The sequence below is a fragment of the Marmota monax genome, unplaced genomic scaffold (assembly GCF_021218885.2).
Source record: "Marmota monax isolate L192 unplaced genomic scaffold, Marmota_monax_Labrador192_F-V1.1 WCK01_AAM20220418_F8-fsc00026, whole genome shotgun sequence".
NCBI lineage: Eukaryota > Metazoa > Chordata > Mammalia > Rodentia > Sciuridae > Marmota > Marmota monax.
This window is the reverse complement of record NW_026693108.1, coordinates 15,044,252-15,061,580: the sequence shown is the minus strand read 5'-3', so window position 1 is coordinate 15,061,580 and position 17,329 is coordinate 15,044,252. Positions and strand designations below refer to the sequence as shown.

General features: G+C 41.7%; 1 protein-coding gene across 3 annotated transcripts in view; it reads right to left on the bottom strand.

Moving 5' to 3' along the window:
* The window catches only part of Abcc4 (ATP binding cassette subfamily C member 4), a 223,627-nt gene that overhangs the window by 134,565 nt on the left and 71,733 nt on the right, over positions 1 to 17,329 (bottom strand). For all 3 annotated transcript variants that reach the window (XM_046454931.2, XM_046454929.2, XM_046454930.2), the window contains 6 exons: positions 11,927 to 12,016; positions 10,694 to 10,857; positions 9,282 to 9,407; positions 7,838 to 8,087; positions 4,984 to 5,085; positions 207 to 296 (listed from right to left, as the gene is read on the bottom strand). In XM_046454931.2, the coding sequence (XP_046310887.1) occupies positions 207 to 296; positions 4,984 to 5,085; positions 7,838 to 8,087; positions 9,282 to 9,407; positions 10,694 to 10,857; positions 11,927 to 12,016 (822 nt within the window). The remainder of the gene's footprint in view (positions 1 to 206; positions 297 to 4,983; positions 5,086 to 7,837; positions 8,088 to 9,281; positions 9,408 to 10,693; positions 10,858 to 11,926; positions 12,017 to 17,329) is intronic.

Below are 17,329 nucleotides of genomic sequence, written 5' to 3'. Positions count from 1 at the left end.
ACCAAAGCAAAGACAATACGCAAAAGGCAGACTCTTTCAGAAAATCACATAAGCTTCTTGCAAAACCATCGTCCCATAGAACACGCTGAGAAAGACCGTTCCAGGGACAGTCAATTCAAAATCGTGTTGTGCACTGCTCTGGGCTCCACTCCAGAACGCACAAGGAATGTGGTGGTGCCTGAGCTGCCACAGGCCTCATAACTTACCTTGCCTGCTCCCACGGGGCCAACCACAGCCAGCAGTTCACCAGGTCTGACAGTAAAGGACAGGCCTTGTAGGGTTGGGGTTTCTGATGTCTATAAATTAAAGTTACAAAAAATGTGCCTATTTTAATAAAGTAATATAAATCACTCCAAAAGGTGCAGAAAATAAAGCCAGAGTCACACATGAATGTACCCCACATCTTTCTTCATCCTATTTAATAGGACATGTCCTAGCCTTCTTTTCATCCAGCCACACTTCTTGGTGGGGTTGATAGCAGTTCCAGCAACTTCAGGATTTAAGAAAAAAGCCCTTGAACCACATTTCCACATGGATTCAGCACTAGACATTCATAGATAGCATTTAAGTAGCAGAAATGACAAGGCAACCCTTCTGAACTGAAAACTCATTTCACAATAACTCACTAAAATAATATTCCTTTTTATTTTTAGTAAAATAATATTCTTATTTTGTTTTGGGGGGTTTGTTGTTGTTGTTTTGCCTTTTGGTTTTGTTTTTTTGTTTTGTTTTGTTTTTTTTGTTTGTTTGTTGATTGTTTTGTTTGTTTTTTGAGGGGGGTATCAAGGATAGAACCCAGGGGCACTTTACCAGCCTATTTTATTTTGAGACAGGGTCTCACTGAGTTGCTGAGGCTGGCCTCAAACTTGCAATCCTCTTGCCTCAGCCTCCCAAGTTGCTGGTATTACAGGTGGGTGTGCCGCGCCCAGCCTAAAATAATATCCTTAATACAATACTCAATATGAAAGGTTTTTCATTGTTTTGAGTTTTTGCTTGGTTTTCATCTTCTGTTTCGCCAACCTCCACAAGGTGGCAGCACGAGTTCACAGGATTCCCAGTCCCTAAGAAACAATTTAAAATCCCCACTCATCCCTGCATCTTCAGTTGATAAAGAATGAGTGTGAGTAATGCTCCCTTATATCATCCAGTCACTCTCTGCAAGCGACTGCTTACAATTGATGCTCAGTGCTATAACCAAAGCTCACTTTAACAACAAAACTGGGGAACAGATGAAGGGCAGAGGAGCCTGGTGTGGGTCAAAGTGAAAAATCTGTTCTACCTACACCTGTGGCCTGTTACCTTCCTGCCAGGCAGGATCAACATGGAGCTTCTACTACAAATACCAGGAAGACTCCCCACAATGTGCAGACCAAGTATTTCAACACTCCCAAGAATCGCATTCCTGAACAGTGCATAAATTCTAAGATATAGAGACCTAACTGGGATCCTAATTAGAGTAAGATATGAGTCATGTTTGTATAAATACATCAGCAAATACTCTCCTGTCACATGAATCTAAAAATGACAAATAAAATTTAAAAAGAGACTTAAAACTGTATGTATGTTTCATGTAGAGTTTGAACATTCCTGATCCAAAAGTCCAAAATCCAAAATCTGAACCTTCTGGATATCCCAAGTAGGAAATTGTACATCTAACCTTCTTGTATAAAACTACCTTTAGGCCATGTATATGTGAAACATAAATGAATTTCACACTTAGACTTCGGTCCTAACTCCAAGATAACTCTTTATGGACATGTAAATATTCCAAAATCTAAAAATATCTGAAATCTCAAATACTTCTGGTCCCAAGCACTTCAGATAAGGAATATTTAACCTCTACTAAATTTCAAGAAAAATCTTAATAATCGCTCAAGTTTAAAAAAAAAAAAAAATCTTGGGCTGGGGATATAGCTCAGTCAGTAGACTGCTTGCCTCACATACACAAGGCCCTGGGTTCTAATCCGCAGCACCACCAAAAAAAAAATTTTTTTAATGTTGTTTTATAGTTTCTCAGTTCAATTTATTCTTTAGGAAGCCAAACCAGATTCATTCCTTCTGCACAGAACTTCCAAATATTACAAAATCAACTGGCAGATCAAAATATGTGGATGGGAATGGGAGTTCAACACAGCATGATAAACCAAAATGAGGCTCCCTTTTCTCATTCAATTATAATCAGTACTTTAAATTATCTATTCTTCAAGAAAAAGGTCAGACAGTATAAAAGAGGAAAAGAATGGTTTTAAATTGAGAGTATAGAACCTCAAGAGTAGAATCACCAACTTTAAGAACTTTTGTCCAATCCCAGACATCATTACTATCAAAAGGAAGCTGACATAACTACTGAAAGTGGAGTAAAAAGACCTGATTCTGAAGAGTCACCCGGGGGCTTTAATCTCATAGCTAGGATCCCTATCTGCATTTCCCACAGGGTGGATCTGAAGACTCTTGACCATGTGCACCCCATGGCTGAAGATCTAGCAAATTTTGAGCCCCAATCCCTGTGTGAGGAGCCCTCTTAAGAGGGGATATGTTCTATTATATAAAAGAACAACCAAGAGTGAATCAAAGGAAATGTGGCCTTTTCAACTCTAGCAGTGGCTCATGCCTGTAATCCCAGTGGCTCAGGAGGCTGAGGCAGGAGGATCGCAAGTTCAAAGCCAGCCTCAGCAAAGGTGAGGTGCTAAGCAAATCAGTAAGACCCTGTCTCTAAATAAAATTACAAAATAGGGCTGGGGATGTGGCTCAGTGGTCGAGTGCCCTTGAGTTCAATCCCCAGTACCCAAAAAAATTGAAACTGGAGGGGCTGAGGCTGTAGCTCAGTGGTAGAGTGCTTGCCTCACACATATGAAGCACTGGATTCGATCCTTGGTGCCACATTATAAATAAATAAAATGAAGGTATTTTTTAAAAAATGAACCTCGAATCCCTGAAGGGCAGGACCCCCTCGGACAGGGAGTACCCATCTCCCATTATGCCCCTCAGGTTCTTATTAGGGCAGGGAGGCTTCTGCCCCATACAAGTGAGTCAGGCTGTGTACTGCTCTACTGTAACCAGAAGGGGGCAGCATTTGATGGCTAAGGGGGCTCCTGGTCATCTAGGCTCCCCTCACACTGAGGAGCTCCAAATCTGGGCCACACTAGGCCCAGAAAACAAGCCCCCATGGAGATCTGAAGATCCCACAGGACCATAAACTACAGATGAGTCATACAGATTATAAATGAGAGCTAGCTTGGTGAGATCTTCCCCCAAATAAGGGCCTGACCCCAGAGGGCTGCAAATGGAGTCCGGATATTTCAACTCCAAGCCCAGCACACTCCTCATTCCACCTCAGCTTCCAACTACCCCCATCTCTGTGTCCCTGCCCCATCCAAGGACCCTGACCCAGGACCTCACACGACCCAGGATCCCCCAGACAAGGCCAGAGCAGATGAAGTGCTCTGCGAGGGCAGCTGCAAAACAGGCTAAGAACATGGTTGTTCTCGGGAGAACAGAAGAGCCCATTTTCCCAACACTGCAGAGTTTGATTCAAAAGCAATTTGGCAATGGGTCCTACAAGATGTGTACCGGCAACCTTGGTGCTTTACCTAATCCAGTAGCATTTACCAGAGAGCCTCTTTATTGTGGGATTTTAGTGTGCTTCTCATTGACCCACAGAGCATATTAGGCTAGGATGTACCAAGTAGGCGAGGAGAAACCCCAGGTCAGAGCAGCCTGTACAAGTTCCCATGTGCAAAAGGTGCAGTGCTGTGGCTGGGGACAGATGACTGTTGAACTGGTAGAGGTGGCGGCATTACATCCGAATTAGGTGAAAAGCATGAAGAAAACAATTACTTAGAGGTAAGAGCAGGTGAAGAAAGGAAGAGTCTATTATTTGGCATTTGCACCACAGAAGTGGGGAGCAGAGAGGAGCTGGGTAGGAGTCCTGCTCAACCCCTCTGGCTGCCAGTCTGTCCCGCACTCCTACAAACTGCAATTCCAGACTCCCTCCAGCTCAAGTTCAGCAGTGGAGAGCGCCTGGTCTGAGGCTGGTCCTTCCAGCTCCACCCACCTGCTGGCCTTACCCACCCACGGCCTCTTCTGTTTTCATCTCCTAGGTACCAAATTCCCTGAAGGAAATTCCCTCTCCTGTGCTGTGACTTCGGTTTCCCAGACTGACCCAGACTGAGAGAGGGAGTCCTGCACAGAAGACCAGTGGCCCAGGTGGAGGGCCTTGGAGAGGAGGGTAAAGGGGGGCAAAATGGAGAGTCCACAAGTCGGAGCACTTTTTGAAGGTGTTCCTGTTGTTCTTCCCATCTGCCTAAATGTCCTCAGTAAACCAAATGTGGCAAAATCCTGGTGGCCTCACCTATTTCACTGTCTGTTTAGTATAAGACAAAACCCGGCAGTCAGGAATCCGGTTTACTATGCTGGCCCGCTGCCTCCTCCCTGTATGGGGTGCCACCAAAATAGCCAGTACCCTCCAGAGGCACAAATAAGGGAGTCCCACCCCTCCTCAATGCCAGCAAAACTCCAATTCATGGGCTTTCTCAGAATGTAATAAGATGACCTGAACACATTAAGGTAAAAACTGACTTCCACTGGTCTCTAAAACAATCTGAAATGTGGTTAACACACTCCATGCCACACCCTAAGACTACCCTCTTCTATAGATTCTAACCTTATCAGTGTCTAAACTCAGGTATAGAGTCCAAAACTAAGGCAACAATGAAAGTTCTCTTGAAATTGTGATAAAGAACAACTTGTCAAACAATTTAGGCTGATTTTGTATTTACTTCCTACTGACGACAAACCTTCCTCGTGATTTTTAGAATTTATATAACATACTATCAGTAAATTAGTAAGCACCATTTTGTGCAAATATGTAAAACTACAAACGTAATACATATCATGCAATATATAAAATCTTAAGATTTCTATGAAATCCGAGGCACTAGTTGTCTTCTGGAAGTCATGACCTTGAGATAGAGAATGTGTTACCTTATCCCAGAAAGCAGTAAAATCCTGCACATGCACTATCATTTTACCCTCTGGTGGCAGTTGGGGGTCTTGCGGTGATATCTCATCAAGTAGCAGGAAGTTCTAAAAAAAAGAAGGAAAAACAAAGATTGTTTGAACTGCAGAACCAAAAATCACAATCAAAAATCACTGCTTCCGTATAATTTGCAATATAGAACTCTATGCAGACTACACAGCATTTTATTGGTTGTATTTTAAGTGTCGATTCTAGGGCTGGGAACATTGCTCAGTGGGAGAGCTGCTTGCCTAGCGCGTTCCTTCCCCAGCACCGCAATAAATAAAAAGTGTTGATTCACATCAGAACATGCTAGATATTAAAAGATTTTACACAGACACACAGAGGAAATTTACAAATTAACAGCCATGAATGAACTGTCTGTTTAACATTCTCAACAAGTACATGGGTTCCTTTCTAAAGCAAAAATCCTGCTCCAAAGTTGAACACAGGTAGAACCTGAACATTTTTTTTTTAACTTCTACGTTACTAACAGTAAACATGGGGTGGGGAGTTTCAGTAGCAGAAAATGTTTTGATATTTATTAAATCCTCAAATGTGCCAAACATCATGCTGGAGGCCAGGAGTGCAAAACTGAAGGCCATTCCTAAGCCTTCAGGAGTCAAGTAAGGCCAGAAGCACAGGCAGGGACACATGACCAGTGGCAGAGATGGAAGGCAGGCCCAGGCTCTATCCGACTACCTTCTGGCTAGACTCAAATTCACTCTGCTTTTCTCCTCCCTCATACATATCAAATCAATATATCACAACATATCACTACTAATTCATCATTTTTTTTAAAATGTTCTTATTCAGTTAGGTTCTCACCTCCTAAAATATATTTTATAAGCATGTCTTCATAATCACTGTGTCTTCACCTTGGTAAATGTCCTCTCTTCCACTACCTGCTATTTTCTATACTAGTTAGCAGCTATTTGATGCAATTTAACTGAATAAATTCCTACTTATTATTAAAACCTAACATAATAATAATAGGCAAACACCCTCTTGCTTCTCACATGCCAGACAAAATCCAATTAGAGAAGCCACAGTGGCACAGTAATTAAATAAACAACCTGGATGTCCCCTAGCACCTCCTCCCCCTCCCCAAATTTTGCACATATGGCAGAAAATGCTGGCTGTCCTGAAAATCTGTTCTCCATCTTCTAAGGTAACAAGACCCTGCATCTTTAGCTGGTATGTGGCTGTCAAGAAAAAGGACCACTCTTCCCAGTCTCCTGGGAAGCCAGGTGCACACATGTGACAGGATGCTTCTGCTGCCATTAGGAAGCTGTTTCCTTCTCTGCACAGCAGGAACACTGAATGCTTATCTCCTGGACTGTTGTCAGGATGAGACACACTGGGCAGCGCACAGACACCCAAGCCCCAGGCAGCAAGGCCAGAAGGAGCAACAGCAAGAGGACAACAGCTCAACACCTGAGAAGCAGCATCGGGAGAAGTTACAGGGTATGTATACTTAGAAGTGCACTATGGCTGAAGTGAATTCTTCAGCATTTTCTTTCAGGATGCAAAAGCTATATAAATTTTTCTTTTTCTTTTTCTTTTTCAAGGATCCCACTAAGATGTCCAGGCTGGCCTCTAACTTGGATCCTCCTACCTCAGCCTCCTGAGTCTCTGGGACAATAGGTGTACACCATCACAAGAAGAAGAAAAAAAAAAAAAAAAAATATATATATATATATATATATATATATATATATATATTGAGCTGCATGGATCATCCCTTAAAAGTGTTCCTTGATCATGACAGAAAAAAAAATGAGAAGCTTAGGACTCTATGAGTAATTACATCTAAAAAAAAAATTTAGATGTTGATGGACCTTTATTCACACGTGCTAGGTAAGTGCTATACCACTGAGTCATAGTCCCAGCCCAGTAATTACATTTTATAAAATAAACTTTTAAATTTTATCACTTAAAAAAAATCTTGTCTTTAATGAAAATCCCCAATCCCCCAACCCCCCAAAAAAAATCCCACACAGGGTCATGTGAGTTCACTGGAGGTCTGTTATTGGACATCCAGCACTACTGAGACCCAGGAGCAAAACAAGTATTTTAAAGCTTCGATCCTGAAGTCCTTCCCAGGCCCTCTCACACAGCCCATTAATCCTCATCTTAGACAGGCTCATCGACACACAAATACTTGAGACCCATGAGGAGACAGGCCCTTATCTTGACTTCGCAAATCATTTGCCGCTAGCGATTTAGGGACCGCTCTTTAGGAAAAGCAACAGCAGCATTGTAGAAATCAATAGCTTGTACAGGAAGAAGCCTTCTAGAGACAGGCTCCTTGAAATTAAGAAAAAGTGAAGAGAGGACAAGGAGGAAAAGGGCAGGATCCAAAAGGTACACCCAGACATCAACAAGCAAACCATCTGTGGAGAAAAGAACCCGTCCTTTTCAGCAGGGATGACCTTGTGAAGTGCAGGCCATCCTTCCTGTCCAAGCTGCAGGGATTTTCCTTCCAGCCCAAAGTAGCTTCCACTCAGCACTGCACACAGCCCTGCCTAGATACTCCAGCTGGCCCCGGGAGGAAATGTGTTTGCTTCTCCTGCTTCTGGACATGCTCCTCGCTCCTGCAGTCCTCATTCCTACATCCAGGGCCCCGTGCTGCTGCCCCTAAGTGAGCAACAATTCTTGTGCCATGTTCACTACACTCTACCTAAGAAACATACCACATTTTGGACTGACTGTGTGTGCTGGTGCTGAAAGAGTTAAACTTCCCTAACCAGAACAGTGACAGTAAAAAGAAGGCACCATTGTATCCACCTACGACTTTAACATTGTCTGCCACCACACCTTGATTCTTCGAATGCTGACGACTGCTTCAGACACTCTCTCGATGGCTGAGGGGAAGAACAGGGTGACCGTCAACCGCACAGCCCCATACAGTGTCATTGCCACAAATACACGACTGGCTGTGATCACGTTGCCGAGCAGCACGTAGGTGGTGAAGGTCACAAACAGGATGATTTTATTTGCAACGAAAAATGATGCCAAATTCATCCCTCTGAGGTAGGAGCTTCTCAGGACCTTGGAAATTTCCTTCCTGGAAAAGATAGTCGAATGCATTTGTTTTTCAAGAAGCATCATCAGAAGTCATGAAACAGAGTGCCCTGTGAATGTGGCCCCTTTGTTACATTATGGAAACATTTGCAAGCACAGGCCCTGGGGCAGCTTCCTCCAAAGACCACACAGAGCACTAGGTGACCACTTTGCTTTTCCATCTGAATGATGCTGAAGTCACCGTGAGTCAATCAGAAGAATCATCCTATCAAATTCATTCAATAAGTATTCATAGCTATAAGTCCTGGGCCAGGCATCCCACTGATGTCAGTAAGATAAGCAAGACACAGCCTGTCCCCCGTAGGAACTCATGGAAAAAGAGAATAAACAACCCCAAAGCTGTGAGACCCCAAAACACTGGAGAGAGTAGCTAGCAGGAAACCTCACAGAGACACAGGAGAGGCAGGAGAAGCTATGGTAAAGGCAGAGAGGGCTGCAAGTTTGGAAGAAGCCAGAAGAATGAAGCAAAGAGCACATCTGAACACCGGGAGTACCGACAAGAGTGCAAAAGTGAGAGGTGGCCAGGGGCTACCAGAAACTTGTAAGTCCCTCGTACGAACACATAAAGAACACCCCGCAGCTGGGAAGGCTGAGGCAGGAGGATTGGGAGTTCAAAGCCAGCCTCAGCTATTTAGTGAGGCCCTAAGCAACTCAGTGAGACTCTGTCTCTAAATTTAAAAAAAGAAAGAAAAAGGATTATGCTGGGAATGTGGCTCCATGGTTACATGCCCCTGGAACCAAAAAAGAAAAAAGAAAAACACCAGTATTTCTATAGCTGTTTCTAATGAATAACACCCATTTATATAGTTTGGCATCATACAGACATAACCAATCTCTATCATCTGCCCTCTGATTACATTAGCATAAAACAGTCTCAAACTCTGGCATCTGGAAATCCTTACTTATGGGGGTTTGGAATGTTCAGAAACATGTAGAATTTCAGTTTTGTATCACAAAGAAGCCTCATGACTTTTGCTGTAGGAGAACAGAGACTGGAGGCCCAGGTGAGCATGGCGTCTGGTGCCATTCTGCTTGACCCTCTACCACGTGCAGGGCTGGTTCGGGTCATACTTAAGTTCACCCTCATGTGTAAGCACAGAATGACTTCTAAACTCCTTCAGTAAAAACAGAAAATAGAAAAGCACAAAAATATGGTACGATGAACACAAAAACTTACTTTCTCAAGTTGGTAATGAGGTCTGCAAATGACTTCTCCCAAGCATACATCTTTATTATTCTTATTCCAGTTATAACTTCATTCATGGTCCTGATCCTGGCATCCGTGTAAGCTGCAGTTTTACTCCTAAGGGGGACAGACAAGAGGGATGAGCCACGCCTTTCCTTATCAGCAGGGGGCATGGGCCCAGACCAGGGACCAAAAGCTTCCCTCCAGATCTGCTGATGACACAGGCAGGTCCTTCTCACAGGACAAGTGGACCAAGGCACAGTGAGGAAGCTGACAACGCACCCAGCTCCATGAGTGTTTGGAGCATTTGCAACACCCCCTAAGGAAGAGGGGAAAGTGGCCCTCGAGGGGCACCCAGGTCGGGGAGGCAGCAAGGCCTCCGGCTCTGACAGTGGCATGGTTGGCAGGGGTGGAATGAAGCAGGAATAAAGCGCTGCAGGGCAGGGGTGAGAGGGCTGTTGGTTGTTCCATGGGGAAAGGAGAAAGCAACAGGGCTCCAACACACCAGGACCCTGGAACAGGGCCTCCAAGGAAAAGCAAAGAGGGGAGAGGAAATTCTCCGGTAGAGCAAACACCACAAGCAAAGGCACAGAAGAAAGTGATCAGGTACATCAAACAGCAGGGCATCTCCACCACCTGCCACCCTCACAATGACCCACTTCCAACTCTGGCACCTGCTTCAAGTCTAAGTCACTTCTACCATCATCAAGCTCTTTGCTGACAGCCATGTTTTCTAACATATATGCTGCTAGGACTGTGAGACTTTATGTCATTAAGACTGACCCTGCCCTTGGGGAGTTTCTAATTTAATGGAAACATCAAATTAAAAATAGCCCACAAGCCATGGCACGCGCCTGTAATCCCAGTTTCTCAGGAGGCAGGAGGATCGTGAGTTCAAAGCCAGCCTTGGCAAAACAGAGACACTAAGCAACTCAGTGAGACCCTGTCTCTAAATAAAATATAAAATAGGGCTGGGGATGTGGCTCAGTGGTTGAGTACCCCTGAGATCAATCCCAGTACCCCCAAAAATAAAAAATAATGCATACAAAAAAATAGTGCCAAAACACAGGTGATAAAAATATATGCAATTAGAAGTGGGCCTATGAAATATTTTAATTTATTATTCTTTAAGATACATTTAAATAACTTCTACATATCCAACTTCTGCTCACCTACTTGGTGAGACCACAATGCGTGAAAAGGCAGCTGGTAGCAGTGAGGGCCTTTACCTTCCCCCTTTAACACTGGCCTTCAGCTAAGCCTGAAGAGTTTGTGACACATGCAAAGAAGAGAGGCATTTATTTTTAATCAGAGGCATTTATTTTGTGTCTGAACAGAAGCATCAGGCAGGTGGTGCCTGTTACCACACAGTGACACTGTTTCCAAATTAGTACTTCTCTTACCGCAGGGAGGAAAACAGCTTCCCAATGCAGCTTTGCAGAGGCAGGAGGATAACCAGAACCACCATTCCCGCAAGACATGATATTCCTATTTCCATCCAGAGAAGGGCAGTCACAGCAATGGCCTGCAGCGGCCCCGCCCACAGAAAGTGTAAAAAGATTGTCACCTTCAAAGGAAAAGACAACATGTTCTTAGGACTAGATAAAAGAAGATTACAAAAAAAAAAAAAAAATCCAGTACGAACACAGCACAGAAATGCTCTGCTCCAAAAATGACCAGAGCGGACTTCAAACCTGAGAGGTGGAAATTCAAGTGTCTCTTGCAGATGAAGCCATGTGGGGCCACAGAGGGCCTTCAGGCCCTTTCAAGAGCACTTGACTGGAAGCAGAAGGAAGACTCTGAACTAGTCTAACTCACAGAGGATCTCAGAACATCCCAGAACTCTCTGTGTGGCATAATTAGGTCCCATCTCCCCTGGGGCTCCCTAGTACTTTAGGGGGTGCTATACCATGGTACCTGCTACCTTCTCCAGCCACTGCTTAGCTATATAAATACATACATAACTCCTGGACAGGTTTCAAGCTTCTTCAGGAACAAACTAAAATCTTCACCCCTGACATTAAGCAGGGAAGGAGGAAACTTAGTTTATTTTTGATGAATAACTGAAAAAGAAGTGGCCCCTGTGCAAGATAGATTTGACCAGAAGCTAAAATGTCCCATATTTTGTGTTACAACTATTAGGTAAGTGTAAAAAGTAACTGGCTGAATAGAGGAAAGTTGCTTATTCTAACTAGGGACCACCCATTTGGCATTATGTAGCAAAGGATTCCTACAGGCCACAGGGAAAAGATTCAGCCCACCTGCCCCCCAGGAGTTTACCTCTAGAAAAAGAGAAAGACAATTCAGCATGCTGTCCCACTGCCACATACTAAGAGTTAAGAAGGGACAATGGAGGACAGCTAGGTGGTCAAGCCAGCTGGGCAGAATCACTGTGGTCTGCATACATATTATTCAAAGATGATGTATGGGACGTGCAAAAAACCCAAACCTGAATCTACAGGATAACAATGTATTCCTGCATCTAAATGATACCAGGAGAAGTGAGATGTACATTTAAAAAAAAAAGCCTCTGTCTTACGTCCTCAAAAGAATACTGGTCTGCACCAAAAACCTGCCATCACAATAGGTTAAACTAAAAAAGAGGCACGCATGGAAAAAGGCGCCCCTGGATTTACCTGGTCAAACTTGTTCACATCATTGGACAACAGGTTGACTATCTGGCCTGTGGTCGTCTTCCCCATGGCCATGTTACTAAGACGAAGTGCCTGGAGGAAAAGAGGAGAGGGGAGAATCGTATTGCTAGGTGATACTGCATCGCATGTAGAAAACAGCACATTTTCCTGGGGACTTGTGCATTGTAAAGGCCAAGGTGACTCTTGACAGCAGCTTTAAGAAGGGCTCCAAGCAGCTGTGGTATCCAAGGACATCAAAGAAAAGAGAAGGAAGTGGGAAAGATCGCACCTCGCTTTTTAATGAATGTGATTGCATCCAATATAGAAAAGCACGTACACTCACACTGAACCACCTACCAAATAATTCTGAGCCAAGTGAGATAGCCAAAGAAAACAAATTATAGGACTTGGATTATAAATACGGAATGAGTAACTGTGCATCCACAGAGGAGGAAAGCAACGTGCATGCACTGCACTGTGCGTCCCCTCAACCAACATGTGGCTCTCCCAGCCACTTTCATCTAGGGCACTGCAATCACCCCATACACACACACACATGCTAGCCTCCACCTTGGGACAACAGACAGGGCACAGAGGCAGCAGCCTACCACAGCACTGCACACCACAGGGCTGGGTCTCAAAACAGGCTGCCCAATGCCCCCACATGGCTTGCCCTCTCAGCCACATCTCTGAAAGCGATTGCCTCTATCTAGGTTCCCCCTGCTGGCACCACCACCATCTTTAGTTAGGGAATCTTCCATCTTAAGACACCTGTTGGGCCTAGAAGCCTAACATCAAGGTACCTACAGATATGAAGCTGCCAAGGCCACCCACTAGGGACATGCCTACTTCCATCTAGAGATAATAGCTAGAATCTGTAAGACCATCACCAAGGTCCCCGCAGGCTTGGTTCCAGCAGAGGTATCCCTGCTAGCCCACATCTCGATTCCTCTTTCACTCTTCCTGTGATCTTCACTCTATATTCTCACCTCCTACCTCACAAACCCCACATCCGACACCCCACACCACCCCTGCTCTCTCACTGTCCACCGTTAGAAACTGTAGACCCTTATGCAAACCTACTGTTTATATCGTAAGATTAATCTAACACATCATTTCTGTTTATTGCAACAAAACTGTAACTGTTTAAATAGGAGCTATTTGGTTTAAGGCTGCACGTTGTTCACACTGGGTGCTGTAAATACTGATCTCTCCTTCAGAGGTGAGGTATTGGTATCCTGCAGGAACACTATAAGATTATAGGGTAGAAACTGTATTACCCTGGGGATCTGCACTGCTAGAGGAAGACACATGGACAACATGAAGGGAAGAAGGTGCCCCCAACAAACCAAGATGTACAATAATAGAATTCATTGACAGCACAGTAGATGAAATGTCACAGAAGTTGTTCAGAATGTACATAATTTAAATGATCTGCAAAGCAAAAATGCTCTTATGAGCGCAAACATAAGCAACAATTGCTCACTCCAACAAAGAGATAGAGATACAGGTAGTAAAAGATTACTTCAAGAATAAAGAGATTCTGGGAAAGAAAAAAAAAACAAAACAGAAATCCTTGAAATGAAGGAAACAATAAACGAAATAAAAAATTCAACAGAAAGCATCACTAACAGACTAGGTCACATGGTAGACAGTGCCTCAGGCAATGAAGACAAAATATATAATCTTGAAGATAAAGTTGACCACATAATGAAGATAAGAAACCACAAAAAAAACCTCCAAGAACTATGGGATAACATGAAAAGACCAACTCTAAGGATTATCAGGATAGAGGAAGGCACAGATATACAAACTAAAGGAATGCACAATTTCTTCAGAATTTCCCAAACATGAAGAATGAATTGGAAAATCAAATATAAGAGGCTTACAGGACACCAAATGTACAAAATTACAACAGATTCACAACAAGGCACATTATAATGAAAATGCCTAGCATACAGAATAAGGATAGAATCTTAAAAGATGCAAGAGGAAAGTTTCAGATCACATATCGGGGGAGACCAATTCATATATCAGATTTCTCAACCCAGACCCTCAAAGCCAGGAGATCCTGGAACAACATACACCAAGCTCTAGAAGAAAACGGGTGCCAACCAAGAATCTTATACACAGCAAAATTAAGCTTCAGATTTGATGATGAAATTCAAAACCTTCCATGATAAACAAAAGTTAAAAGAATTAACAATGAGAAAGTCTGCAATAAAGAACATTCTCTGCAAAATATCCAATGAGGAGGAAATGAAAACAACAATGAAAGTCAGCAAAGGGAAAAACTCCACTAAAGGAAAAGCCAATCAAAGGAGAAATCAAGTCAAGTTAAAAACCAAAAATGAACCAAAATGACTGGGAATACAAACCATATTTCAATAATAACCCTGAATTTTAATAGCCTAAACTCATCAATTAAAAGACATAGACTGGCAGATTGGATTTTTAAAAAACAACAACAATATGCTGCCTTCAAGAGACTCATTTCATAGGAAAAGACATCCATAGACTGAAGTTGGAAGGATGGGAAAAAACATGGATCACGTAAACAAGCCCTCATATTAGACCAAGTGAATTTCAAACCAAAGTCAGACTGAAGGGATAAAGAAGGTCATTTTATACTGCTTAAGGGAATCATACACCAACAAGACATAACAATCATAAATACCTATGCTCCAAACAATGAAGCATCTACATATATCAAATAAACCCTTCGCAATTGCAAGAATCAAATAGACCACAACACAATAATACTGTGTGTGACTTTAATACAACTTTCTCATCACTGGATAGATCTTCCAAATAAAAAACTAAACAAAGAAACTATAGAACTAAATAATACAATCAATAATTTAGACTTAACAGACATAGATAGAATATTTCATCCATCAACAAGTGAATACAGTTTTTTCTCAACAGCACATGGATGGGATCCTTCTCTAAAACAGACCATGTCTATCAGACCATAATAAATTAAATTAAAAATCAATGATAAAATAAAAAATAGAAGCTACTCTAACACCTGCAGACTAAACAATACGCTATTGAATGATGCACAGATACCAGAAGACATCAAGGAGGAGATTAAAAAAAATTCTTAGAGGTAAATGAAAATTCTGATACTTCATTACCAAAATCCCTGGGACACTGTGAAAGCAGTGCTAAGAGTAAAGTTTGTTGCATTGAGTCCATTCATCAGAAGAATAAGAAGTCAACAAATATAGGACTGACATTACATCTCAAAACCCTAAAAAAAAGAAGAACAAATCAACACCAAAAGTAGTAGAAGATAGGAAATAATTAAAATCAGGACTGAAATCAATGAAATTGAAACCACAGAAACAATTGAAAACAAAAAGCTAGTTCTTTGAAAAAAATAAATAAAATTGATAAACCTTTAGTCACCCTAACAAAAAGGAGAGAGAAAACTCAAATTACTATTATCCGTGATGAAAAAGGAAACAACAGACACTTGAAATACAGAAGATAAATAGAAACTATTTTAAAAATTTATATTCCAGTAAAATGGAAAATATCGAAGACCCCTCCAAATTTCTAGAGGCATAATAACTGCTCAAACTGAAGCAGGAGGATATACAAAATTTAAACAGATCAATTTCAAGCAAGGAAACAGAAGACGCCATCAAAAGCCTACAAACCAAGAAAAGCCCCAGGACCAGATGGGTTCTCATGCTAGTTCTACAAGGCCTTCCAAGAAGAACTAACACCAATACTCCTCAAATTATTCCATGAAGAGAAAAGGAGGGGACCCTTCCAAACGCATTCTATGAAGCTAGTATCACCCTGATACCCAAACCAGACAAAGATATCAAAGGAAAGAAAACTTTAGACCAATATCCCTGATGAACATAGACACAAAAATTCTCAATAAAATTCTGGCAAAGAACATTAAAAAAAAAAAAAAATAGCACACCATGATGAAATGGGGTTCATCCCAGAGATGCAAGGTTGGCTCAACATCCGAAAATCAATAAACGTAATAAATCACCATCAATAGACTTAACGACAAGAATCATATGATTATCTCAATACAGACAAAGCATTTAACAAAATACTGCACCTCTTCATACTCAACACTAGAAAAACTAGGAATAGTAGGAACATACCTCAACATTGTAAAAGCTATCTATGCTAAGCCCCAGGCCAACATCATTCTAAATGGAGAAAAATTGACGGCATTCCCTCTGGAACAAGACAGGGATGCCCTCTTTCACCACTTCTATTCCACACAGTCCTTGACACTCTAGCTAGAGCAATCAGACAGATGAAAGAAATTAAAGCGATACACATAGGAAAAGAAAAACTCAAACTATCACTATTTGCTGATGACATCATTCTATACCTAGAGGATCCAAAAAATTCCACCAGAAAACTTCTAGAACTCATAAATGAATTCAGCAAAGTAGCAGGATATAAAATCACTACCATTAAATCAAATGCATTTCTATACATAAGTGATGAATCCACTGCAAGAGAAATTAGGAAAATCACCCATTCACAATAGCCTCAATAAATAAATAAATAAGTCACTTGGGAATTATTCAAACAAAAGAGGTTAAAAAAAAAAAAAACCTGTACAATGAAAACTACAGAACTCTAAAGAAAAAAACTGAAGAAGATGGAAAGATCTCCCATGCTCCTGAATAGGCAGAATTAATATTGTCAAAATATCCATACTACAAAACTGTTATACAGATTTTTAATTTTTAATTCCTATTAAAATCCCAATGACATTCTTCATAGAAATAGAAAAAGAAATCATGAAATTCATTTAGAAAAATAAGAGACCCAAGATAGCCAAAGCAATCCTTAGCAAGAAGAGTGAAGCAGGAGGCATCACTATACCAGACCTTAAACTATACTACAGAGCAATAGTTACAAAAACAGCATGGTGTTGACACCAAAATGGACTTGTAGACAAATGGTACAACACAGAGGATACAGAGACAAACCCACATAAATATGGTTATCTCATATTAGAAAAAAAGCACCAAAAACATTCACTGGAGAAAAGATAGCCTCTTCAACAAATCGTGCTGGGAAAACTGGAAATCCATATGTAGCACAATGAAATTAAACCTATCTCTCATCTTGCACAAAAATGAACTCAAAATGGATCAAAGATGTAGTCACTAGAACAGAGACCCTGTACCTAAAAGCAGGAAGAAAAAAAAATAGGCCCAAATCTTCACCATGTTGGCCTAGGATCTGACTTCCTTAACAAGACTCCTAAAACATAAGAAGTAAAATCAAGAATCAATAAATGGGATGAATTCACACTAAAATGCTTTTTCTCAGCAAAAGAAACAATCAATAACATGAAGAGAGAGCCTACAGAATAGGAGAAAATCTTTACCACATGCACATCAGATAGAG